The sequence below is a fragment of the Rhamphochromis longiceps genome, linkage group LG9, assembly GCF_057381845.1.
Source record: "Rhamphochromis longiceps isolate RC_006_pf linkage group LG9, R_longiceps_female_GT1.1, whole genome shotgun sequence".
NCBI lineage: Eukaryota > Metazoa > Chordata > Actinopteri > Cichliformes > Cichlidae > Rhamphochromis > Rhamphochromis longiceps.
In genome coordinates this window covers 10606063-10632507 of record NC_140565.1, presented here as the reverse complement: position 1 = coordinate 10632507, position 26445 = coordinate 10606063, and the positions used below count along the sequence as shown (strand labels likewise).

The 26445-nt window shown below is 40.7% G+C and overlaps 2 protein-coding genes, 1 long non-coding RNA gene and 1 pseudogene across 3 annotated transcripts; 1 reads left to right on the top strand and 3 right to left on the bottom strand.

The window, feature by feature from the left end:
* LOC146661710 (polypeptide N-acetylgalactosaminyltransferase 17-like) overlaps positions 1 to 3831 on the bottom strand; it is a 29688-nt pseudogene extending 25857 nt beyond the window's left edge.
* Positions 3832 to 4281: 450 nt separating this feature from the next.
* On the top strand, positions 4282 to 5673 carry LOC146661709 (uncharacterized). Its single transcript, XR_014913256.1, has 2 exons — positions 4282 to 4506; positions 4717 to 5673. It is a non-coding gene; the product is annotated as an uncharacterized LOC146661709 (long non-coding RNA).
* A 967-nt stretch (positions 5674 to 6640) lies between these two features.
* Positions 6641 to 9265, bottom strand: LOC146661708 (uncharacterized; the record flags this gene model as incomplete). The annotated part of the gene is made up of 1 exon (XM_085419500.1): positions 6641 to 9265. A coding segment is annotated over one exon (756 nt), but the record flags the coding sequence as incomplete, so codon positions are not given.
* Positions 9266 to 13249: 3984 nt separating this feature from the next.
* Positions 13250 to 25063, bottom strand: LOC146661707 (uncharacterized). Its single transcript, XM_085419499.1, has 6 exons — positions 24939 to 25063; positions 24594 to 24682; positions 20370 to 20457; positions 18556 to 18684; positions 17552 to 17670; positions 13250 to 13321 (listed from the first exon to the last, which is right to left on the bottom strand). Exons 3-6 carry the CDS (start codon positions 20422 to 20424, stop codon positions 13250 to 13252), a joined length of 375 nt encoding a protein of 124 aa, XP_085275625.1. The 5' UTR covers positions 20425 to 20457; positions 24594 to 24682; positions 24939 to 25063.
* Positions 25064 to 26445: the final 1382 nt, after the last annotated feature.

Below are 26445 nucleotides of genomic sequence, written 5' to 3'. Positions count from 1 at the left end.
GTCCCTAAGGACCCCAAAGCGCTTCACACTACATAATAAGTATTTGGTCAATAACAAAAATACAACTCAATACTTTGTAACATAACCTTTGTTGGCAATAACAGAGGTCAAACGTTTACTATAGGTCTTTACCAGGTTTGCACACACAGTAGCTGGTATTTTGGCCCATTCCTCCATGCAGATCTTCTCGAGAGCAGTGATGTTTTGGGGCTGTCGCCGAGCAACACGGACTTTCAACTCCCGCCACAGATTTTCTATGGGGTTGAGGTCTGGAGACTGGCTAGGCCACTCCAGGACTTTCAAATGCTTCTTACGGAGCCACTCCTTTGTTGCCCGGGTGGTGTGTTTTGGATCATTGTCATGTTGGAAGACCCAGCCTCGTTTCATCTTCAAAGTTCTCACTGATGGAAGGAGGTTTTGGCTCAAAATCTCACGATACATGGCCCCATTCATTCTGTCCTTAACACGGATCAGTCGTCCTGTCCCCTTGGCAGAAAAACAGCCCCATAGCATGATGTTTCCACCCCCATGCTTCACAGTAGGTATGGTGTTCTTGGGATGCAACTCAGTATTCTTCTTCCTCCAAACACAACGAGTTGAGTTTATACCAAAAAGTTCTACTTTGGTTTCATCTGACCACATGACATTCTCCCAATCCTCTGCTGTATCATCCATGTGCTCTCTGGCAAACTTCAGACGGGCCTGGACATGCACTGGCTTCAGCAGCGGAACACGTCTGGCACTGCGGGATTTGATTCCCTGCCGTTGTAGTGTGTTACTGATGGTGACCTTTGTTACTTTGGTCCCAGCTCTCTGCAGGTCATTCACCAGGTCCCCCCGTGTGGTTCTGGGATCTTTGCTCACCGTTCTCATGATCATTTTGACCCCACGGGATGAGATCTTGCGTGGAGCCCCAGATCGAGGGAGATTATCAGTGGTCTTGTATGTCTTCCATTTTCTGATGATTGCTCCCACAGTTGATTTTTGCACACCAAGCAAATACTTATTTTCCACCCTGATTTACGAATAAATTCTTTACAAATCCAACCATGTGAATTCATGGATTTTTTTTTCACATTCTGTCTCTCACAGTTGAAGTGTACCTCTGGTGCAAATTACTGACCTCTGTCATCATTTTAGGTGGGGGAACTTGCACAATCGGTGGTTGACTAAATACTTTTTTGCCCCACTGTACCTATGAAAATATACTCACTGTATATATATATAATCAAAGCATTTCTTTAGCAAAGTGCACATACTAGCCCTTTTTAAGTTCATTGACATATGTGCACTCAAACAGGCCCAATGAGATTGAGGGTTATACCCCAATTATTTGTGTTAGGTTTGTAAGCTTTTCCAAATGAATACAGAAAATCAGCAAAACCACCATAAAGAAAGCTTATTTAAATAAAGCTGATATTGGGAGAACAAAGCCCAAGGGGTGGAAAATGAGTAAAAAACCTGTGAAGCAGAGAATAACATGAGGGACTGTTGCAGAGCGCATGAGTGAAACAAGCTCACAGATGAGCTGACAAAGATTGGCAGAAATCACTTTAGAGCAGCCGGGTAATAAGGAACAGGTGAACATAGAGTGGAGCAGATAATTACGAGCAAAAACCCAAACAAATACTTTCAGACAATCCTAAAGCTCTTATTTAGTTGCATAGAGCCATGTGTGAACATTTTGTCTTTACATTTTGCTTCCAAGGAACCGAACTGTCTTTTAATTCTGTAATTTATTTCACGTTCTTCAGGCTTTCTGAAGGTCCTTCAAATTTTTCTTTGGACATCATTTTATCATAATTTTCAGTGCAGTCCTTTATTTGTTTGTTCCTATGAATCATTCACACATAATAAAGGCACCTAACTCAAGGGACAAATTCGTTACTGGCACATTACCAGCAGCTTGTCACAAATACACAATTTGTTTCCTGCACAAAAAATGACAACGATAACACACCAGCAAGGTGATTACCAAAGAGCTATTAGCCAAAAACTTGACATATGTCAAGAAACTAAACAAGTAGAGGACAAAAGAACTGGCAGCTTAAATAAAAACATCTACAGCAGACGAACAGAATTTGAAAGTTGTGTCCTTAAGAAATAACACAAAACTGACACACAACCTGAGAGATGCATCTGGCATCTTATGTTTGCAAGTTTCAGTAAACTGCTGCATCTATTTCCCATTTTCCTAGCAAAATACAAAGACATGATGGCTTATTAGCTCATCCTATCCTAAATAACCACTAATGTATGCCAACTATTGTCACTGCTACACTATCAAAAGCTGAAAACAAACATAAAAAACATACAAATTCATCACCACAACAACACAGTTGATAAATAAAGAAATACAGAAGCACACATGCAAATAGAGAGATGACATAAAAGTTCTCACTCAGCTCCCTGCGGTGCTGTTTTAAGCTCCAACTCACTCTAAACAACACCAACGGGGGTCTACTGCTTCCTGAGCATCAACGACCGCGCCACCTTTTTAAGATAAGATAAGATAAGATAAGATAAGATAACCTTTATTAGTCCCACACGTGGGAAATTTGTTTTGTCACAGCAGGAAGAGGACAGTGCAAAGGTTATTCACTAGTTTCAGTTTTATAATAATATAAAACTTAATTATATAATTATATTCAGGTTACATGACACTTATTGTATAAGATAATTATTTCTGGGATGCTGAATGACAATTTGATGTGTATTTTGTTGCTTTCAGTAGAAATCCTGCTGATGACTCAGTGGATTTTAGATGGAAATTCTGTGTTTCACTCACTATAAACCATCTTCTAATCAGAGGGCGAAAAAGCCACTCTTCTTATTTGGTATTAGCTGAAGAAAATATTTAATCTATACTGACCGTCATCGCTGTTGTCGTCCACCAGGATGACCTCCTTGAGCAAGTGTGTGATTGACAGCTGAGTGGACTGAGCGCAGGATCACCGACAGAGCCTCGTTGACGAAGATGAAGATGAGGGAGATTTGGGGAAGGTCTCTTGAGTAGCTGACCTTTCTACATCTGTAGAAAGACACGACACAACACCTGTAAACTACTTGCATTAAGTAATACGAGGTGCCAGTGGAGCACTAGAGTGATGGTTTGGGAAAAGTAGTCTACAAAGTTATACAATTAAAAAGACAATCATGATTTTGTATTGATGAGCCCATTTACCATGATTTCTAACATTTCTGATCAATTGAATGTTGTATTAAATAACAAGGAATATGCCTTTCTTTTTAAAAAATGAGGACATTTCTCAGTGAACCTTAATTTTTGAGTGCTCGCATATTTAATTTTGAATTTGTAAAAAAGACTAAACTACCTCCATAGAGCTGCTGACGTCTTGTTCAATGGGGCTGAAAGGCAGAGCAAGTGCTGCTTCCTGTTCAACTATAATCACAAGGATTTATTTTCCACATTGGCCTTTTAACTGCATGTGCTGTTTCAGATAGAAACCCTATTTTAAACTTGTTTTGTTTAAACAGCTCTAATGAAGCGGAAAGCGGCAGGGTGAGGCTTTGGCTCTAAGTTTAGCACATGTGGGAAAGGAAGGGGCTTCTTTTATTGTCTCCTTTTCACGTCTTTTTTTCTTTTATCGATTATCTTATTTCCTCTGTGAAATAATAGCTAATTAGAAGTTATTCTATAACAAATCCAGTGTTTTCAATTCACGAGGTTGGAGAACACTTTTTTAGGGTTTTTGGCAGGAAACCATTAGAAAACAGAAGGCAACATTAACAAGATTAACCACGAAGAACTGGGACATTTGTCACCTTTTTTCTCCTTCTGATACAATATTGCAAAAGTCTTGAGGCATCCTCATTTCATTATATTCTGCTGGGAAAATGGGAAATAGGCAGAGCAATTCACTGAAACGTGCAAACATAAATGGAAATACAGTACATAAGGCAAAAATGTACTTGAAAGTCAATATTTGGTATGGCCACCTTTACTATCGAACATAGCCTGGACTCTCTCTTTCCGGAACACACTGCTTTAATAAATGTTGAGGTCTGGGCTCTGGGGAGGCCAATCCATGACTGATCTAGGTATACGTTTATTGTATTCACCGTGTGTTTGGGATCATTGTCGTAATGAATAAAAATATGCCTTTTCCAACTAGATGCTTTTCAGCTGGGACTGCATGATTAATGAAAATCTTAATATCTGGTTCATATTTCCATCAGCTTTCTCAAGATTCCCAACACCACTGGCAGAGCCTTCATCGTGTTTTACAGATGGATGTAAAAACCCTCTGTTGGAGTCATATCAACAATTATTTGAACCAAAAATGTCAAATATGAATTCATAATGCTGTAAGACCTGTTGCCACTGATATAGTCCAGTTCTCGTGTAATTTACCATACCTCAGCCTTTTCTCCCTGTTTCTCTTCACTAAAAATGGCTTCCTGACAGCCTTCCACTGAGACCGTTTCTGATGAGGCTTCAGCAAACAGCAGATGGATCCATTAAAGGGCCAGTGCATCTCTCAGGTACTTCAAGTCTTTGCTTTTCTTTATATTTTTCTACATCTTAAGGACATGATTTCCAGATACAGTTCATCTGCTGTACAGAGTTATTTAGTCCTGCTACTTTTCCGGTTTCCTCAATTTTTTTAAGGACTCACAGCACGCCAGATTTTTGGGAACCACCTAGTTGGTTCAAAATGTTATTTTTACCTATCAGATTTTGTTATCTTTTAGATTCTTAAAGTGCTATGCTGTGGTGTGCTGGGGGAGCAGCACAGCAAAGAAGGACTCATCCAGGCTGGAAAAACTGATCAGGAAGGCTAGCTCTGTGGTCGGCATGAAGCTGGACACCCTGGTGACAGTGGCAGAGAAAAGGACACTAAAGAAACTGATGGACATTATGGACAATGCCAGGCATCCTCTGCACACGGCCATTAACAACCAGAAGAGTCTGTTCAGTGACAGGTTGCTTCTCCCCAAGACAAGAACTAACAGACTTAAAAACTCCTTTGTCCCACACGCCATCAGACTGTTTAACTCCTCTCTGGAGGGGAGAGGGAGGGGAAACAGGAGGACAAAGGAGGGGGGAACAACTAAGCTGTAGTGCCTCTTCACCTCACTGTGCAATACCTTTTGTGCAATACTTTTGTAAATAGTCAACAGTGCAATAGACCTCAATACTCGATACTTTGGGAGCCATAAACATCATTAGACCAGTGCACATATTGGTAAATGGACTGGTTCTTATATAGCGCTTTTCTACTCTTCTGAGCACTCAAAGCGCTTTACACAACTTGTGCATTCACCCATTCACACCCATTCGCACAAGCACATTGTTCTAGGTGCTTTCTAAGTAACATTCACACACATTCATACTCCGATGGATGCATCGGAGAGCAATTTGGGGTTAATATCTTGCCCAAGGATATTTGGCATGCAGACTGGGGGAAGCCAGGAATCGAACCACCAATCTTCCGATCAGCAGATGACCTGCTCTACCGCCTGAGCTACAGCCACCCCCTTATTGTCTCTATTGTGCTCTGTCTTGGTTGTTGAGTTGACTAATGTGGAAATAAAATTTATCCAGCAGTAAACCTGAGTTTGCGGTGAGGGAAGCATCTTGTACAGTACAGCACTTTCCAGCAGGAACTTCGATAGAATGTAAAATAAAACATTTTGTGTATTTTAAAATGACATTCAGTGTGTTTTTGTTGTTGCTGCACTAATCAACCACTTACTACTAACTGCAATGGTAGTTTATTGGATTGGAAAGTGTGGCGATGCTCGCCACCTGGTCTCCCTTCTTGCTTGTTGGTGTGGGCAGGTCTCATTTGTAGGTGCTGAAGAGCTGCTGTGGCTCATTTCCATCAGTGGCACTGGCAATACCTGGGCTCATTCTGTCAGTGAGGTAGTTGAAAAACCCCAGTTGGGTAAAGCGTTTGGGGGTTTTTGTTAACAGACATGCTTATCTATTTAGTTGGTGTTATTTTTTTCAGCTAAATTTTTTAGTGCAATTAGCACTTTCAGCATCAATCCATAGCAATGTGTTGTATTTTTCACATTGTCTGTGTGTAAAATACATATGTAAGCATAGATTACACAAAGGATCCTGCACGCCAAGCTGGATACAAATAGAAATCCCTGGAAACAATTCTTTCTGCGCTTAAGAGCAGCTTCCTATTGCAACGCTGGAGGATTTGTCACCATTACTGGATACGCTGCAGAAGCACAGCAAAGCAGTGACTGTGTGGAGTCGAAAACTATTACACCAACTACACTACACAGTCACCCACATTACCCCAATCACTGGCGTGTTTACACAACAGAGACGCTGAGTCTTTGTTACGGGCGCCAGCCACTGTGGCCTCGTTGTGTGGACACAGAGAGACCTTGCTGTGACTCGCGTCTTCCCTGCTGTGGATTTCTGGAAACCGCGCTTAAAGAAAGCACAAGACTTCTTTCGTAAAATGTGCCTTCCTGAACTTGTTGGGAAATACTTCTCGAAACAACGTGCTGCTCTAAATAGCCTGTAATGTTTCATGTTGTGGTTAAAGATTGATGACAGCTGTGTGGTGCGATGTAAATAGTTTGCATTTCATTTTTATGTGATTGCTGTGTACATGTGAATAGATCTATAATAAAGAAAAACAAACAAATATACTATTCTTTTTTGTTTTATTAAAACAACTTCACACAAAGTACAACTATTTACAATGTACAGTACATCCAAAAGAACAGCTTTAAGAATACTCAACAGGAGCAAGTGTCATTTGGCCCTGGTTTGACAACAACACTGGGGCACATATTAACAAAAACACAGCAAACCTTAACGATCTTATCAAGAAGTGTTGTGTCTTCAGCCTCACATGATAAGAGTAATCAGACTGTGTGTAACATTTTGAACTTGTTGCGCAAACTACCTATTACTCGCTCAACATGAATTCTCAGGTGGGCAATTGCTCTCGTTTGTTCAACGTCCCTTGCATCAAGTTGACAGTAGCCTTTTGTGAAAGCTGGAATCTTGACCTCCGCACACATCATTCCTACAGCATCTCTGATGTCAAAGCCTCTGTCAGCCAATACTACGTCCCCTGGTAACAGCTTTTGAAGAATGCCACATCTCTCTATGATGTGTTTATCTGATGCACGACTAGGGCTGGGCCATATTATACCATTCACGGTAATACCGGTATAATGTTAGGCAACGATAGGAAAATGAAATATCGCGATAGAATGGGAGTAAAACGCGCATGCGCAGTGCCTTTGTTTTCATACGCACATGGCCGATTGTTGAGTGAAACAGATGAACCAGAATTGGTTTGTAAAAATGGTGCAACTTCCGTGATGTGGAACTGGTTTGGTGTTTGTCTGTCAGATACACGACAAAGCACATTTTTTTGCAGAACATGAAAGCGGTCGTCGTTAATTGTCGTATTTGTCGGACTAAGATGCTCTTAAATCTGGGAGTAATCTGGGTCCTAAACTCCGTATGCTTCAGGTCAAACAACACTGCAGCATCACTGAGAGTTAAAAACTGTCTAAATTCTTTCATCTTTAGTAAAACGATCAGCATTGCTGCTTTACCAGGTGTAACTATAAAGTTTAACTTCCATGAAAACAAAAAGTTATTACATTTAATGGAGTTAGAAGTTAGCAGGAAGCTAGCGGAAGTTAGCTCGCTAGTTTCGCTAGTTACCTAAGCATGATATAGCATGTTCTGACTGAGAGATTTCTGAACAAATTAAAACGTACAGCTCTGCTATCACTTCCAACATAAATGAAGACAGGAAACTAAACAGCAGTGACGTTTGTAGGGTTACTGAAGTTGGGCTAGCTGGTATATAATGATGTGCTACGTGATCGCTAGCGACACAGCTATGTTAGCATAACATAAACAGTGAAGCTGGAGGACGAACACTAACACTTTTCCACTTATAAAAGTTAACGTGAAGGTTCTTCATGGTTAGAGACAAATGCAATCGCATGGCAGGATGCTGTAAACGGACCAAACTTCAGTCAGGAGAACAACTGAGATAATCTATCCACAATACCAGGTTAGTCATTAATATACTGCAACAACATGGGAATAGAGCAGCTGCCAGAGAATTCAACATTAATGAATCAATGGTACAGAAGTGGAGGAAGCAAGAAGAATGAGTTTAATAAAGTTTGATTTATCTGACTGCTTTGTTTCGCTTAATGTGCCTTATAATCCCGTGCACCTTATGGTCCGAAAAATGCGTACTGCACACTGCAGTTTAATGTTGCAAAGCACCTCTTTTTAACTTCAGTGGATATTATACATGGTTATGCTCAGGATATGTCAGCCCATTTCTACTGGAAATGCCTTTTGGTTAAACTTTCAGCAAGGAATTTGCATTTGCACTGTTACATTTTTATAAAGCTTTAATGTACATAAAAACCAGCTTCTTGTTTAAGTGAAAATAAATGGAAGGTTGTCTTTTTGCGCTAGTAATGTTGTGGAGTTGTATTTTGTCTCGCATCAATTATATCGTCGGTTATATCGTTATCGCAAATTTTCAAATATATATCGTGATAAATATTTTTGGCCATATCGCCCTGCTCTATGCACGACCCCCCATCCCCTGGAAATGAAAGAAATAGCTCCATGGGGTGTAATCCCGATGAGGTATTTTATGGTCTGTGTACCCTTGTAATGAGAGTATGTTTGTGCGCGTGCCTTTAAATTAGATGGTCTTTCTGTTCGAATCTCAAAACAGTCAACAATGATTGCTACTCGTTTTCCAAAAGTTTCAGTAAACTGTGGAGGCATTGTCGCCTGCAGACAGTGCCTCTCAGGCCAGTGCACCAGTGCTCCTAAGTGGGCATACAAAACATCAATGGTATCGGTGAAGACAGAAGACAGTGTTTTGTGCGACACATGGAATAGATGACAAAGATGCTGGACTGGAAGATCAAGTCTCAGACGCATTAGTGTGAGTAAGAGCATTTGGAAACCTGTCAGTTTCTTCGGTATTGGCAGGAAATCTTTGACAGTGTTGAAGAGGGACATTAAGACAGCATAACAATATAGTCCAGTGTAATATCTTACTTTTTCGGTATCGTCCTTTAAGAAAGTTTCATTCAGCTCTGTCTTTTGCAACTGTGCTCGAAGCAGTCTGTTCTCCTCCAACAGCCGGTTTATTTCTGCTCTGCCCTGTTGACTGCACACACAGTCCTTCGTCTGCCCTTCAGCTTCCGTGACGCTGTCACTCCCATCACCACTGTCCACATTTGCAGCTGGTACGTCAACCTCCACTTGTGTGTTGGACACACAACTGCTGTCCACTGCCTCCATGACATGGTTGTTGTTCTTCTGTCAGACCTTCATCGATCATCAAGCCTGTAAGATAAAAAATAGTGCATAGACTTAAGGTTAATGTACACCAATATTCCAATGACAGGTGTGTGATTCATCTTTAAGTTATGTGCGGATTAGTGTACCATAAGAGCAATTTAGTATGTTTTCAGAGGGGGGTGTTTACCTGCAATGGGTGCTCTTTTTCGCTTCCGTTGCATACGCCTTGCGTGCCGGTCCGAGTCTGACACAGGTTTGTCGTCGTGCCCCATGTGCAGTGTTGGTGCCCAGTCTGGATTTGTTACATCCATTTCATATGCTGGTTTGCCTGCAATAATGCCAAATCAAAAGCTACTCAGTCGACATGACGTGGTTCTGCAGCATCACACATTAGCATGTTTTATCTCATTATCTATGACCGCGGCGCATTGAAAAAAAAACCCACTAAAAGCCTTTTGGTTTGGTCCTTTTACAGCATCCTGCCATGCGATTACATTTGTTCCTGACCACCGAGAACACTCACGTTAACTTTTATCGAGTGGAAAAAAAGTTAGCGTGTTTATATTGTGCTAACATAGCTGTGTTACTAGCGGTCACGTAGCACATCATTATATACCAGCTAGCCCAACTTCAGTAACCCTACAAATCAATCAATCAAGCTTTATTTATAAAGCACTTTTCATACAGAAAAAATGTAGCACAAAGTGCTTTACATAGTTAAAAGCAGCCCACCCCACCCTCCAACTCACTCCCCACACTCTCAATACACATATATCCCCCCACCCCCACCCACACACACACATACACACACGCGCACACTTAAAGAGTAAAAATTGGGCTGGGCTCGCATGAGCCAAGTGAGGAAACATTATAACAGAGAGCCGTCTGCACCGGGAGCCGGTCACAGACCGCAGCCTCCGGGCTGGGCACACAGCCGGAGGGAGGCCAAGGAGCCCCCCAACCAGGCTGAGAGGACCCCAGAGACCAGCAGCCACGGTCAATAACAGCCCCGGTGCAGAGAGCGCCCTCCGAGGAAACACTGGAGATATGACGCAATACGATATATACAGGGTAAAATGATAAAATAAATAAGAACAGGATACAATATAAATATAAATATAAATAGAGTAAGAAGATTAAAAAATGAATAAGAATAAAATCAAAAAATATTAGGTAAATCCTAAATTAATAATAGAATAACAGGATAGAATAAATAAGCATAAAAAATAAATAAACGCTAAGTAAAAGCTAAATTAAAAAGGTGGGTCTTGAGCCTGTTCTTAAAAACATGTACGTTCTCTGCGGCCCTGAGCTCCTCCGGCAGGCTGTTCCACAGACGAGGACCATACCACTGAAAAGCTGCCTCTCCGTGAGTATGTGTCCTGACTTTAGGGACAATCAAAAGGCCAGTACCAGAGGACCTCAGGGTCCGCGAGGGTTCGTATGGTAAAAGCAGATCTGAGAGATAAGAAGGCCCAAGACCATTAAGACATTTAAAAACCAATAAAAGAACTTTAAAATCGATCCTGAAACACACGGGGAGCCAATGCAGCGATTCTAAAACCGGTGTAATGTGGGCCCGCCCTCTGGTCTTCGTCAGCACACGAGCTGCCGAGTTTTGCAAGAGTTGTAAAGTTGAAATATTCTTCTTAGGAAGACCAGAGAGCAGGGCATTACAGTAATCAATGCGACTGGCAATAAAAGCATGCATCAGCATCTCCGTGTTGGCCCGAGAGAGAATAGGGCGGACTCTGGCTATATTTTTTAGATGATAAAATCCAATTTTGGTTACATGTTTAACATGTGGGATAAAACCAAGCTCAGAGTCAAAAATAACACCCAGGTTTTTCACTTGTAGCGAAGGACATAGTGAAAATGCCTCTAATTTAGACAAGAGTTTCTCTCTCTGAGCTTCAGGACCGACAATTAAAACTTCAGTTTTGTCCTGGTTAAGCTGTAAAAAGTTTTCTGCCATCCAAGATCTTATATCCAAGATACAGTTAAAAAGGGCATCCATTGGTCTGGTGTCATCAGGAGACACGGAGATGTACAGCTGCGTGTCATCAGCGTAACTGTGGAAGTTCACTCCATGCCTCCTGATGACACTGCCGAGAGGCAACATATACAAATTAAAAAGTACAGGGCCTAGAACCGACCCTTGAGGCACACCACATGTCATTTTATGGATCTTAGAGGAGCATGTATCCATACTCACCATAAAAGATCTGTCAGAGAGATAGGAAGTGAACCAGTTGTGTACAGCACCAGAGAGGCCCACCATGTGTTTTAGTCTGTTTAAAAGAATAGCGTGGTCTACTGTATCAAAGGCTGCGCTTAGATCCAGCAGCACCAGGACTGAGAGCTTTTGGGCGTCCCAGTTACATCTAAGATCATTTAAAACCTTTAGGAGAGCCGTCTCTGTGCTGTGGTTCACCCTAAATCCAGACTGGAATATCTCCAGGATCTGTCTATCATTGAGAAAATCAGTAATCTGAGTAAAAACAAGTTTTTCTAAGACTTTACTTAAAAATGGTAAGTTGGATACAGGTCTGTAGTTATTAAAATCATTACAATCCAAATTGCTCTTCTTCAGAAGGGGCCTCACCACCGCCGTTTTAAAGGCAGCAGGGAAGACACCCAACTGAAGAGAGCAATTCATCATGTATAAAAGCTCAGCCTCAAAAAATCCATAAAGTGTTTTAAAGAGTGAAGAGGGGATTGGATCTAAAAGACATGTGGTGGGTCTCACTGTGGAGAAAACCTTCTGAAAGTTCTCAGCATTAACCAGGACAAAGCTGTCCAGTGTCTCCTCAGGTACAATCGAGCCCTCAGATGTGTTTACAATCATATCGCGATTAGATAAAATATCAGATCTGATGGCGCTGATCTTTCCCCTGAAGTGGTCTGCAAACTGCTCACAGAGCGAGTCTGTGGGGGTTCTTTGGGAGCTGTTAAAATCAGGGTTAAATAAATGATCTATGGTGGAAAAGAGGACCTTGGGATTATTTTTGTTAATACTGATTATTTTGGCGAAGTATGAATTTCTTGACTTCCTTAATGTATTATTGTACATTTTAAATTGCTCGGAAAATATTTGATGGTTGATATTATTTTTATTTTTCCTCCATCTCCTTTCTGCTGCCCTGCAATTTCTTTTGAGTTTTTTGACTTCTTCGTTTCTCCAGGGTGATGCATGTTTTACGTTAATCTTTTTGGTGGTGAGTGGAGCAACGGAGTCAAGGCTTTTCTTCAGTTTGCTGTTAAAATAACTAAAAATCAAATCGCAGGGTGCAGGTAAAATCACAGGGGGGCATTTGACTAAAACCCTGGTAAAATTTGCAGCCACTGTCACTGCTGTTTAGTTTTCTGTCTTCATTTATGTTGGAAGTGATAAGAAAGCTGTACGTTTTAATTTGTTTCCAAAACCCCGCAGTCAGGACATGCTATATTGTATTTAGATAGAAGCTAGCGAGCTAACTTGCTGCTAACTTCTAACTCATATGTCATAAATTCCATTGTCATGGATGCCTGGATGTTTAACTCAGTTGTTACACCTGGTAGAGCAGAACGCTGATAATTTTATTAAAGATGAAAGACTTAAGACAGTGTTTTAACTCTCAGTAATGCCACAGTGATCATTTGATATATGGACCTGCAGCAGAGTTTAGGCCCAGACACGGCTAGTGACGTCAGACTCAACAATCGGATAGTGATATGAATTACTTTAGAACTCACCGGAGAGAAAATGCCGCGAGCAAACCAACAAAAAGCTGGGGATTGCACGGAACTCGATATCCGCTCGTCTCACCGCTGCAATCCATGCCTGGCATCTTTGTTTGGTGATATCGGATACATGGGATCCCTCACGTTGCCGCCAGGATGGAAAACGATTAAAAGATTAATCCAGTTTCTTGCCTTCACGATCGTGAGATCTAACATTGCAACCGACTACACACGTACCACCATAGCTGAAGCTGTATCCTTTGTCTGGCCTACTGTGATGGCGGCAGGGGGCGCATTCTAAAATGTCATGTGACAATCTGATTCATGAAGAGTGATGATGTCACAAGGACATGTGATGATGTCACAAGGACATGTGATGATGTCACAAGCACATGCCTTTGAGCCTTTTCTATAAATAGGGGTCAGGAGCAGCAAGTTTTAGTCAGTTTGTTCGCAGCCTTCAAACGTTCGACCAGAGCTATATTTGAAAGTATTTGTAAACCTCTTCAGAGTCACTGTGCACAGGATTAAAAATGTATCCACGAAAATGCCAACAAAGAATAAACAATCTTGCTGCCTCTCCTTCGAGGTCTGGCCGGCCACTCACTTCAAGAGGGAAGCCTGATATGACACGATCCATTGGTGCCTCATCAGTCCAAAGGACATTACAGGAAAACTCCGACCTACATGCAAAAATTAAACAAATTGAAGAAGAGAAGCTTCAACTGGAGGAGAAGTGCAGACAATTGGAAGCACGAAATCAAGAGCTGGAAAAACAACAGCAACGCCAGCCTTACACAAAAATTATTAGTGAGGCCTGGGAAGGAAAGTTTGGTGAAGCACGACAGAAGATTTTGTTCCTGATGAAGGAAAACAAGACAAAGAGTGCTGAATTAAAAGAAACGTCTGCCCAGCTTCAACGCGCGAATGCTACTATTGGGGAGATGCAAAGGGATCTCCAAAACATGGAGCAAAAGAATCAGGCGCTCCAAGGAACGCTTGATGAAGCTATGGAACAAACTGCACAAATCCTCGGACAGAAAAAGGAAGGGGTCACACAAATGCAGGACCAACTCAAAGGCATAAAGAAAAAATACGAAGTGCTGAAAGTCAGGCTGGATGAAACAGAGTGCAAAAAAAAAGAGCTTCTTCAAGAGAAAGAGCAACAGGAAGAAGAAAAAAAACGTATTCTCCAGGACTCAGACAACTTGAAGTGTGAAAACGCTGAAATGCTTGCACAAAAGCAGCAACAAGAGAAAATAAATGAAGACCTGCAGCGTAAGCTTCAAGAAATCACAAGAAGAAATGAGCAGTTAGAAAAGATGCACAAGGAAAAACAACAGCAAAATACAGACAAGTGCAATCTATTAAAAGAAATGGAGCAAAGATGCCAGAAACTTGAGAAGGAAGTTGAAGAAACAACCGATCAGTTGAGAACCCTCATCCTAGAGAAAAAAGTGGTCGTGGAAAAGCTCATGGAAAAGAAGAAAAAACGTTTCCGCTTCTTCTGGAGGAGGGACACTCCTGCTTTTTCTACTTTTTCTATTTTTTCTACTGCTGACGTCACCTCGTCTCCCTCCACCTCTGTTCCATCTTAATTTTCACCTCTCCTCTCCCCTTCTCTCCTAACACTTCTTCCCTCTCTCCTTCATCTTTTTTCACCCCAACCAGTCCCGGCAGTTGACTGCCCCTCGTGAGCCTGGTTCTGCCGGAAGTTTCTGCCCGTTTAAAGGCAGTTTTTCTTCCCCACTGTCGCCTAGTGCTTGCTCAGAGGGGATTGTTGGGGTTTTCTCTTTTCTTTTTTTTTCCCTTCTTATTACCATTTTCCTTTATTTACCGATTTGTTTTGTTTACTTTTCTTTTATGTTGTTTCTTTATTTACTTGTTTAACTTTTTTTCAACTTATGTAATAAACTAATAAACCAATTGAATTTATCCTCTGCGTATTTTACATCTAATCTTTAAAGAATATTTCCAAAACATTTTCAAACATCACGATCTGTCTTTTGTTTGCTTGTTAAAACCCCGTAAATGGTGGAGTAAAAACCCTGTGATATGGTTTAAAACATCAAAATAGACTAAACAACTAGTCTAAAACTAAGAGACACAGGATAAAGTTGGTGTGAAGGTTTCAGTCTGTGAATGAATCTAAGCACCATCACCTTAACTTTAAATTCATCTCTGTTACCCTCTTTGTGACTGAACTCTGACCGTGAGCACCACAGCCACTGCGCACCAGTCACACGCACTTTAAATCCATCACAGTAAACCAGTTAGTTTACCTCAGTTTGTTTTGCAGCACATTTCACAACATGCAAAAGCATAATGTGCCATGTATAGACTCAAAATCTAATTTAAAAACATGAGGACTGACCTGTAAGCTTTACATTTACAGTTTATCACATACCACTGAGCAGTTCTTACCTGTAATTCTAAGCCCTCTTCTTCCTTTTCTGGTTTAAAACATCAAATTAGACTAAACAACTAGTCTAAAACCAAGAGACACTTAAATATTAAGTTAAACCTCTGGGGTTGCCGGACGCGCCGGCGCGTCAAAATCACATGACCAATTTAAGACGACACAGCTACAAGATGCAGCGATTCAGAGGCTGTATCCCAATTCAGGGTCTGCAGCCTTAAAGGCCGCATTTTAAGGCCGATTACGTCACCATGCCAGTCTCCTATTGCCAGAGGCTGAAGTGTGTGTGCAGTCACCAGGTGATAATCTGATATCGTCTACTTCCCCACTGATGTTAAGTAATATGAAAAAAAAAATGAATCCCACCTTAGGCCGAATGTGTGACTCTCTTCGTAGTGGAAGAGAGAATGAATCTTCCCATCCGAATTCACGGCAATCAGTCTGTCAATCAAATCCTGTGGAGTAAAATGAGAGGCTTTGAACAAGAATGCACCGGATAGGGTGCAAAACGAAAACTGTGTGGAAATTTACAATGGGTAAGGTGGAGAACGTATATCAGTCTCAGTGTGAGAGGGTTTATTTGAATGCGTTTGAAGTAAAACAAATGGGTGGGTGGTGTTTGGAGGCCAAATAAAAAGTGCAAACATGCCCTCAGATGGATGACAAAAAAAAACTGCAGTGTGTGGAAAAGAAGAAGAAGAAAAACACTTACAGGTATGGAGGTTGGCATCTCCCTCAGGGTGTATTCGCTTTTGTTGGCCAAAGACTGTCGGCCCAGCAGTTGCCACACCGACTGGGAAGAGGAGAGGAGGTTGACCAAGTACAGGAAGGACTGAAGAGGAAAGTAAATACAGCAGCTGTTAGAGAGAAAAAATGTATTTGCTTTTAAAGACCATTGTGAATGCATTTGTGCACGTCATGGATTGATCAAATCCTAACACATAATAATAATATAACACTATTCAACTACAAACACTACCGATAATATGACAAATAATATCTGTAGTATTCAAAGCAAAACAAAATGTAAAAAAAGAATTTATGATTGCAAAGGTAAAACATGGTTTACCACACTCTCAAAACTGAATAAGACATATATTCTGAGCAGAGTGGTTGAGCAGAAACCTATTGCAGCCTGAAGAATATTAAACTACAGGAAAGCTCCCTGCATTTTTCACTGGGTCTGGTAGAACAGGGAAAACATATCATCAAAAGCATCAAAGGAAAAAACAGAGAGACACTTGCACAAACGAGCTACAACTTAGATTATATTAAACAGCTTCAAAGAAACGTAAAGAAAAAAACAAGATACGATGGATTTTTTTTTCTAAAATAGAAATATCTATACTTTCATGTGTCTTCTGATGTTTCTGTGCATGTGTGAACTTATCTTCATATGTACTACCAAACCTCCTACTGTACTTAGCACAGATTAAAGCAAAGACTCGAGTTAATTCACCAAAGTGCTGGTGTGTGTATATTTAGTTTTCCTTTGACCTCAGCATATATGTATAACCCACTGATAAGGCAGACTTTAAAGTCGCCTGTGGCAGGACACAGTTTACACATCACTGGCTGTCCGTATTCACTTGGCTAGTCTCTCTGAGAGAGATGACTTGGCTGCTGTCAGAGGCCAAGCATCAGACACACACAGACAGGCTCACGCTGGAGCTTGTTGAAGCTTTCCTGAGAGAAATTCTGCCAAAAACATAACTAAAAATGCAGTCTTATGAAAGTAAGGCTTATTTGCCCAGACACCCATAAACCAATCAGCAAAAAGCCTTTCTTGTTAACAAAATCACTATTGCCAGTTTCTTAAATATGAATATTCACAAGTGAATTTTCTACATGGCTGCTGGTATCACAGCAACACATGGACCACTATTCTGAGTCCTGGGTTAATAATAATTGGAATCAATTTAATTTTAATCAATTTAAACACCTTTGTAACCAGTGAGCTAAAAACATGATGGAAAAGCAAAACTTCTAAGAGATCTGTGTCTGTACTATTATGTAGATATCTAAAAATTGGGGCATTGTGGGCTCCAGGAAGTTTCTCCTTCTCCCTCTCTCTCTCACACACACACGCACGCACATACATACAATACCTTAATGCAACTCCTATCTGTGGGGTCAATGGGAGTTGGTTTGGGACGGACCACTCTGATGTCGTCACTGCTGCACTCAAGAACAGACCATAGCTCTAGTACCAGGGCCCGAATAAAGCCTGAGACAGAACACGGAGAAATTTGTTGTACCAAACATTTATTTGAAATAGCAGCAACTAAAATTATTAACAGTGCTTTAATAAATAAACGACTGACTTTGTTATTGTGTCCAATCTTTTAAAGAAATCTGTCTTTGCATTGCTGGCACCGTTTTGATTGGAGGATTTGAATCTCAGGAAGGAAGGAATTTATAATGCCACTCCCTTTGATCCCATTTAATCTCTTCCCTGTTGCACTTTGGCCTGTCAGTAACTACATTTGAATTTTGCAGCTCAAGCTTGCACATAAAGGCTGGATAAAAACGTTAATGCAATCAAAATGTACGCAGCCCTCGCTGGAAAACTGGGGATACAGTACAGTACATAAATGATGAAGCAAAGACAAAACATTAGTGTCATGGAAGAAGAAATAGTCAGTGCATCACGGGAAGCTCCCAGCAATAAAACCTGCATTTGTATTGACACATAAACCTTAATTTGTGAGCAATTTTCAGTGTATTTCAGTTAAATTAATGAGACAAATATAACAAAAGGGATTTTATACTTAGAAGAAGAATATGAAATTGAAATATTAAACTAAGAAAACTATAAATACTGCAGTTCTAGAGTTACAGATATACAATTAAGCTTTGCATATCAGTGCTGTATAACCCAGGGAATGTACTTTTTTTTTTTTTTATAATTGAATAGTAATGGAAATCATGAACTGTTTTTCAGAGGTCATAGATCAAATGAGCAGTAGAGTTTTTCTCACAGAATGGTTCTTTCACATAGAAAGCAGTGTGTGCTGCAGGTTTAGCAAATGGCCCATCATTTGTATCTCCAGTGTCTGTTGAAGTGTACAGTATCTGTGTGTGTGCATGACCGTCGGTGCTCTCTGCTCACTCGGGTTCAGAGGTACAGGGAGGAGGCTCAGCAGGAGTAGAGGCAGCTGCTTCATCACAAACATGCCAGGTGCAGGCGGTAAAGGCCCTTTCTGTTTCCTCTCAACCCTCCTGCCAAAGCCATAGAACTCTGCCGAGGTGAACCAGACAACACAATATAGACATTTTTCCCTGTTCCTACATGGAAACACAAGATCAAACGGGCATTTTTTTTTGGCATAAATATGTATATCATATCGGACTCAGTTTGTTCCTGTTATTGTTTTTGCACTGTACTTGTCATCCATTCCAGTGAAACGATGCAGAAGGTTGTAGGTTGTGCAATAGTGCCATCTAGAGGTGAAGTAACATCACACTGCCCGTGCTCTTGTCTCGTCACGGTGTTTGCGTGTTTCTCCCTCTCTGCACACTCATGGGAATGTGCTGTCAGGCAGGACTCAGCGTTATATTCACAATATGTGGAAAATATATTGATATTGAATGTTCAAATATGAGGATATGTATAATGTATAGGTTGACTTTGCTCTACCTACACTTCTGGCAGAGCAGCAGTTGCAATGCGAACACATAATTAAACGGTGTATTTATAGGAACAGATTTCTTGCCTATGGCAGACAAAGTGATTTTAAACGTGTAAAAGGTTTCATTCACAGATGATTTATTACTATCACACCCTGGAGACTTTATAAAGAGCACTGCTGCAAAAGCAGCCTAAACAAACTTGTACAGTAGGTCACGCTGGTTTAGTTTTTCATCAAAATGCTTTTTTTCTTTTACTATTATTTTTGAAAACGTTACAGCACTGGTGGACATTTCCTACCAAATAAGAACTAGACACTACTGTTATGTAGTGGTTAATTGGAAAACTGTTTTATCACGAATTTCTTATTTAGAAATAATTAAAATTTTATTTGATGTTTTTTTTTTTTTTGGATGGATACTGTTATTGCAGTGATGCTGTAATTAAACTGTCTTCACCCCAGTAGAATAATTGCATGACTCCATCACTGAAGTGGAGGGTTTGCTTTGGAGGGGAAACGCACAGTGTCTCTTTAGTAGCATGGTGGTTGGATCCCACATTTGTTTCTTATGTAACATTGTAAATAGCTGCTAAGACAGCATATCTATTGGACAAGCACATATTATACATACTTTGCACGTGCAGTATTTAATAGAAAGCAGTGTGTGCTGCAGGTTTAGCAAATGGCCCATCATTTGTAAGCTCTGTCTGGACTATATCACTTTTTGAGGTCATCCTTCTTTCTGTCAGTCTGCCTTTTTATCGATGGCACAAACATATGTCACATCATGGAACACATGAGTGCTCCACAGCCAGCGCTGCTCAACACAGCAGGGAACTGTTCTTGCGTGGGTAAAGTCATAGGAGAGAATAGGTTTCAGAACGCAGCGGTGCTGTTATAAGCGAAGGGCTGATAAGTAATCAGACTTCTTTTCCCATAACCAGTTGAGTCGCCCCTTCTAGCCAATAGAAAGAATGCAGGATTAAAATATTTGTTCACTAGCTTCATTTTTTGACCTCTTTTGACAAGAGTACGGTATTTCCTGGAGCCTTTTGCATATGGATAAACCTAGTATCAGTATACAACTGATATGTGAATCCATTTATCAAAAAAGAACGCCTCTTCTTACTCTTTCTTACCCAAACAAAAACGGTTTGACAAATACATTTCTCCCTAAGCTGCCTTAAGTCTCCTTTATACCGACAACACAAAAACAACAACAACAACTTATAATATAAGCCTTAAGCATCACAGCTGACAAGTGTTTGTTGTGTCCAAATAACTGCAATAGTACCTGAACTGTGCAGAGCCACAACTCCCGGAGCAGTTGCTGCCACCTGTGTCACCATCACCCCGTAGCCAAACTTCTCGCAGCTGCTCACCTACAGAAAACACACAGAAATCTCATACCCCTAGAAATATTTCAGCCTTTCACTATCACAGTTTTTGGTTATCAGGTAAAAAATGAATGAGAGTTTGGAAAAAGGATGGAAAAGGTTTAGGTCAAATGTAGTACTAATGTATCATAAAGGGAGATGTGTAAGTAAATCTGGGATTCTGGAAAGGCACAACATAATGTAGTTAAACATGCTGTGGAGAATTTAAATTGTAAATTGATATTGGAGTGTGCAGGCCCTTCATTAATTACAACACAATGCCACAACTAAAAATAGACAAAATATAATTACATTCCATAATTAAAGTGTAATGCCAAACTAGAGAAGCAATTACAATGGTGCGTAAACAATGGCAGTAAATTAAGCCCACGGGGGATCAGCTAAGGTTTGCAGCAAGCCTGAGTGTTTGTGTGTTTACAATTTGAATCTTAGACTCAGACCCTGTGACAAGGTCTGTGAAAACCACGTTTTTATGCCTGAAATACTACAGTACTACACTCCCACCAGATGAGCTCATGCAGCCTGTCACGAACCGGGACATACAACCATGACAAAACAGGAGATGCACACACAATTTATTGTGTTATTAATTTAGATCAACTGTGCTAATATAGTATACCAAAATGAAAACAATAACTCAAATTTCAGATATTTGAGGTTGTGCTGAAAATAATGGTGCCAAATAAGGCAAGAAAAACATATTTTAAAGGTGAAATATAGAGGTAAAATCAAAAATAGTCAAGAACGGCCAATTATACCCTGGACCACAGAGGGTTAAATTTGAAAACGGTTTAAAAAAAAACATCCCCATTCTAAAATGTCATGTGACAATCTGATTCATGAAGAGTGATGATGTCACAAGGACATGTGATGATGTCACAAGGACATGTGATGATGTCACAAGCACATGCCTTTGAGCCTTTGAAGTTTTTCTATAAATAGGGGTCAGGAGCAGCAAGTTTTAGTCAGTTTGTTCGCAGCCTTCAAACGTTCGACCAGAGCTATATTTGAAAGTATTTGTAAACCTCTGTAACATCACGCTCCAAAGCCCTGTGACGTTTCTGTGTTCTGTGACGTTGTCCCAAAGAAAGACCTTTAAATGCGATAAATAGCCTAAACGTTTTCGTTTATGACTAGTTTACCGTGTTATGACTGTGAACAGGGGGGAAGTCGCGCAAGAGAAATGTCGACCAAAACAATTGCAAGTAAGCCAAAGTCAGTTCCTAAAAGTCAACCCGCAGGTGTTTCCACCACCATCAGACCCTCCACTTCTGTAAGACCTCCATTAAGAATAACTGATGCAAAGAAAACCGCTCGGGTGGGAAAAACTCAGAATGGAAGACCGGCAGCTGTGAAACAGCCCCCGAAGAGGGATATGAAAAAGAATGTGGACAGTAAACTGGTCAGCTTAATTACAAATGAAATTGTATACAGTGGAGCGACTGTGTCATTTGATGACATCGCAGGGCAGGATCTGGCAAAGCAAGCACTTCAAGAAATTGTCATCCTTCCTGCCTTAAGACCTGATCTCTTTACTGGTCTGAGAGCTCCTGCACGTGGCTTGCTTTTATTTGGCCCACCAGGAAATGGGAAGACCATGCTCGCCAAAGCAGTTGCTGCAGAGTCTAATGCAACATTCTTCAACATCAGTGCTGCTAGTTTGACCTCCAAATATGTGGGAGAAGGCGAGAAGCTCGTACGAGCACTCTTTGCAGTTGCAAGAGAGAGACAGCCCTCAGTAATCTTCATCGATGAAGTGGACGGCTTGCTCTGTCAAAGGAGGGAGGGGGAGCACGACGCCTCTCGCCGTTTAAAAACTGAGTTCCTCATTGAGTTTGACGGGTTGCAGTCAGGAAAGGATGACAGAGTACTTGTAATGGGAGCAACGAACAGGCCCCAGGAGCTCGATGAAGCAATATTAAGGCGCTTTGCAAAAAGAGTATATGTGACCTTACCCGATGAGAAGACAAGATTTACGCTGCTGAAAAATCTTTTGGGAACGCACGGGAGTCCACTGAGCCAAGACGAACTGTCCTGTCTTGCAAAAGTGACTGAAGGATATTCAGGGAGCGATTTGACAGCATTAGCCAAAGATGCTGCACTTGGCCCAATAAGAGAGTTGGCACCAGAACAAGTCCGTGTTATAGCTGCTGCTGAGGTGCGCAACATTAAGATAAAAGACTTTGAGGATTCTCTGAAGCAAATCAAACCAACTGTTAGTCCAGCAACTCTTAACATGTACACCAAATAGAACAAAGATTTTGGTGGTCCTTCTTCAATAAATCCAAATCCAGTCAGGCTGGATGAAACAGAGTGCAAAAATAAAGAGCTTCTTCAAGAGAAAGAGCAACAGGAAAAAGAAAAAAAACGTATTCTCCAGGACTTGGAGAGAAGAAATCTACAACTGAACAAATTAATACAATGAAGGACAGAACACCTGAACTGGAAGGAGAAGTATTGGAAAAACGATGTTCAAAGAGGATCAATGAAATGGCGAAAAAACACTCAGAGGTCATTAATGAGATGTTGTTGAACTCAGACAACTTGAAGTGTGAAAACGCTGAAATGCTTGCACAAAAGCAGCAACAAGAGAAAATAAATGAAGACCTGCAGCGTAAGCTTCAAGAAATCACAAGAAGAAATGAGCAGTTAGAAAAGATGCACAAGGAAAAACAACAGCAAAATACAGACAAGTGCAATCTATTAAAAGAAATGGAGCAAAGATGCCAGAAACTTGAGAAGGAAGTTGAAGAAACAACCGATCAGTTGAGAACCCTCATCCTAGAGAAAAAAGTGGTCGTGGAAAAGCTCATGGAAAAGAAGAAAAAACGTTTCCGCTTCTTCTGGAGGAGGGACACTCCTGCTTTTTCTACTCTTTCTATTTTTTCTACTGCTGACGTCACCTCGTCTCCCTCCACCTCTGTTCCATCTTAATTTTCACCTCTCCTCTCCCCTTCTCTCCTAACACTTCTTCCCTCTCTCCTTCATCTTTTTTCACCCCAACCAGTCCCGGCAGTTGACTGCCCCTCGTGAGCCTGGTTCTGCCGGAAGTTTCTGCCCGTTTAAAGGCAGTTTTTCTTCCCCACTGTCGCCTAGTGCTTGCTCAGAGGGGATTGTTGGGGTTTTCTCTTTTCTTTTTTTTTCCCTTCTTATTACCATTTTCCTTTATTTACCGATTTGTTTTGTTTACTTTTCTTTTACGTTGTTTCTTTATTTACTTGTTTAACTTTTTTTCAACTTATGTAATAAACTAATAAACCAATTGAATTTGTCCTCTGCGTATTTTACATCTAATCTTTAAAGAATATTTCCAAAACATTTTCAAACATCACGATCTGTCTTTTGTTTGCTTGTTAAAACCCCGTAAATGGTGAAGTAAAAACCCTGTGATATGGTTTAAAACATCAAAATAGACTAAACAACTAGTCTAAAACTAAGAGACACAGGATAAAGTTGGTGTGAAGGTTTCAGTCTGTGAATGAATCTAAGCACCATCACCTTAACTTTAAATTCATCTCTGTTACCCTCTTTGTGACTGAACTCTGACCGTGAGCACCACAGCCACTGCGCACCAGTCACACGCACTTTAAATCCATCACAGTAAACCAGTTAGTTTACCTCAGTTTGTTTTGCAGCACATTTCACAACATGCAAAAGCATAATGTGCCATGTATAGACTCAAAATCTGATTTAAAAACATGAGGACTGACCTGTAAGCTTTACATTTACAGTTTATCACATACCACTGAGCAGTTCTTACCTGTAATTCTAAGCCCTCTTCTTCCTTTTCTGGTTTAAAACATCAAATTAGACTAAACAACTAGTCTAAAACCAAGAGACACTTAAATATTAAGTTAAACCTCTGGGGTTGCCGGACGCGCCGGCGCGTCAAAATCACATGACCAATTTAAGACGACACAGCTACAAGATGCAGCGATTCAGAGGCTGTATCCCAATTCAGGGTCTGCAGCCTTAAAGGCCGCATTTTAAGGCCGATTACGTCACCATGCCAGTCTCCTATTGCCAGAGGCTGAAGTGTGTGTGCAGTCACCAGGTGATAATCTGATATCGTCTACTTCCCCACTGATGTTAAGTAATATGAAAAAAATAATGAATCCCACCTTAGGCCGAATGTGTGACTCTCTTCGTAGTGGAAGAGAGAATGAATCTTCCCATCCGAATTCACGGCAATCAGTCTGTCAATCAAATCCTGTGGAGTAAAATGAGAGGCTTTGAACAAGAATGCACCGGATAGGGTGCAAAACGAAAACTGTGTGGAAATTTACAATGGGTAAGGTGGAGAACGTATATCAGTCTCAGTGTGAGAGGGTTTATTTGAATGCGTTTGAAGTAAAACAAATGGGTGGGTGGTGTTTGGAGGCCAAATAAAAAGTGCAAACATGCCCTCAGATGGATGACAAAAAAAACTGCAGTGTGTGGAAAAGAAGAAGAAGAAAAACACTTACAGGTATGGAGGTTGGCATCTCCCTCAGGGTGTATTCGCTTTTGTTGGCCAAAGACTGTCGGCCCAGCAGTTGCCACACCGACTGGGAAGAGGAGAGGAGGTTGACCAAGTACAGGAAGGACTGAAGAGGAAAGTAAATACAGCAGCTGTTAGAGAGAAAAAATGTATTTGCTTTTAAAGACCATTGTGAATGCATTTGTGCACGTCATGGATTGATCAAATCCTAACACATAATAATAATATAACACTATTCAACTACAAACACTACCGATAATATGACAAATAATATCTGTAGTATTCAAAGCAAAACAAAATGTAAAAAGAATTTATGATTGCAAAGATAAAACATGGTTTACCACACTCTCAAAACTGAATAAGACATATATTCTGAGCAGAGTGGTTGAGCAGAAACCTATTGCAGCCTGAAGAATATTAAACTACAGGAAAGCTCCCTGCATTTTTCACTGGGTCTGGTAGAACAGGGAAAATATATCATCAAAAGCATCAAAGGAAAAAAAGAGAGACACTTGCACAAACGAGCTACAACTTAGATTATATTAAACAGCTTCAAAGAAACGTAAAGAAAAAAACAAGATACGATGGATTTTTTTTTCTAAAATAGAAATATCTATACTTTCATGTGTCTTCTGATGTTTCTGTGCATGTGTGAACTTATCTTCATATGTACTACCAAACCTCCTACTGTACTTAGCACAGATTAAAGCAAAGACTCGAGTTAATTCACCAAAGTGCTGGTGTGTGTATATTTAGTTTTCCTTTGACCTCAGCATATATGTATAACCCACTGATAAGGCAGACTTTAAAGTCGCCTGTGGCAGGACACAGTTTACACATCACTGGCTGTCCGTATTCACTTGGCTAGTCTCTCTGAGAGAGATGACTTGGCTGCTGTCAGAGGCCAAGCATCAGACACACACAGACAGGCTCACGCTGGAGCTTGTTGAAGCTTTCCTGAGAGAAATTCTGCCAAAAACATAACTAAAAATGCAGTCTTATGAAAGTAAGGCTTATTTGCCCAGACACCCATAAACCAATCAGCAAAAAGCCTTTCTTGTTAACAAAATCACTATTGCCAGTTTCTTAAATATGAATATTCACAAGTGAATTTTCTACATGGCTGCTGGTATCACAGCAACACATGGACCACTATTCTGAGTCCTGGGTTAATAATAATTGGAATCAATTTAATTTTAATCAATTTAAACACCTTTGTAACCAGTGAGCTAAAAACATGATGGAAAAGCAAAACTTCTAAGAGATCTGTGTCTGTACTATTATGTAGATATCTAAAAATTGGGGCACTGTGGGCTCCAGGAAGTTTCTCCTTCTCCCTCTCTCTCTCACACACACACGCACGCACATACATACAATACCTTAATGCAACTCCTATCTGTGGGGTCAATGGGAGTTGGTTTGGGACGGACCACTCTGATGTCGTCACTGCTGCACTCAAGAACAGACCATAGCTCTAGTACCAGGGCCCGAAT

Excerpts from the sequence above, each read along its gene's own strand:
- LOC146661707 (XM_085419499.1), bottom strand. The coding sequence starts at position 20,424 with ATGGTGACACAGGTGGCAGCAACTGCTCCGGGAGTTGTGGCTCTGCAC. Across the intron at positions 18,685-20,369 it reads TGTGGCTCTGCACAGTTCAG|AGTTCTATGGCTTTGGCAGG; the intron begins GTACTATTGCAG and ends TCACCTCGGCAG. Across the intron at positions 17,671-18,555 it reads CCCTGTACCTCTGAACCCGA|GCTTTATTCGGGCCCTGGTA; the intron begins GTGAGCAGAGAG and ends GTTCTGTCTCAG.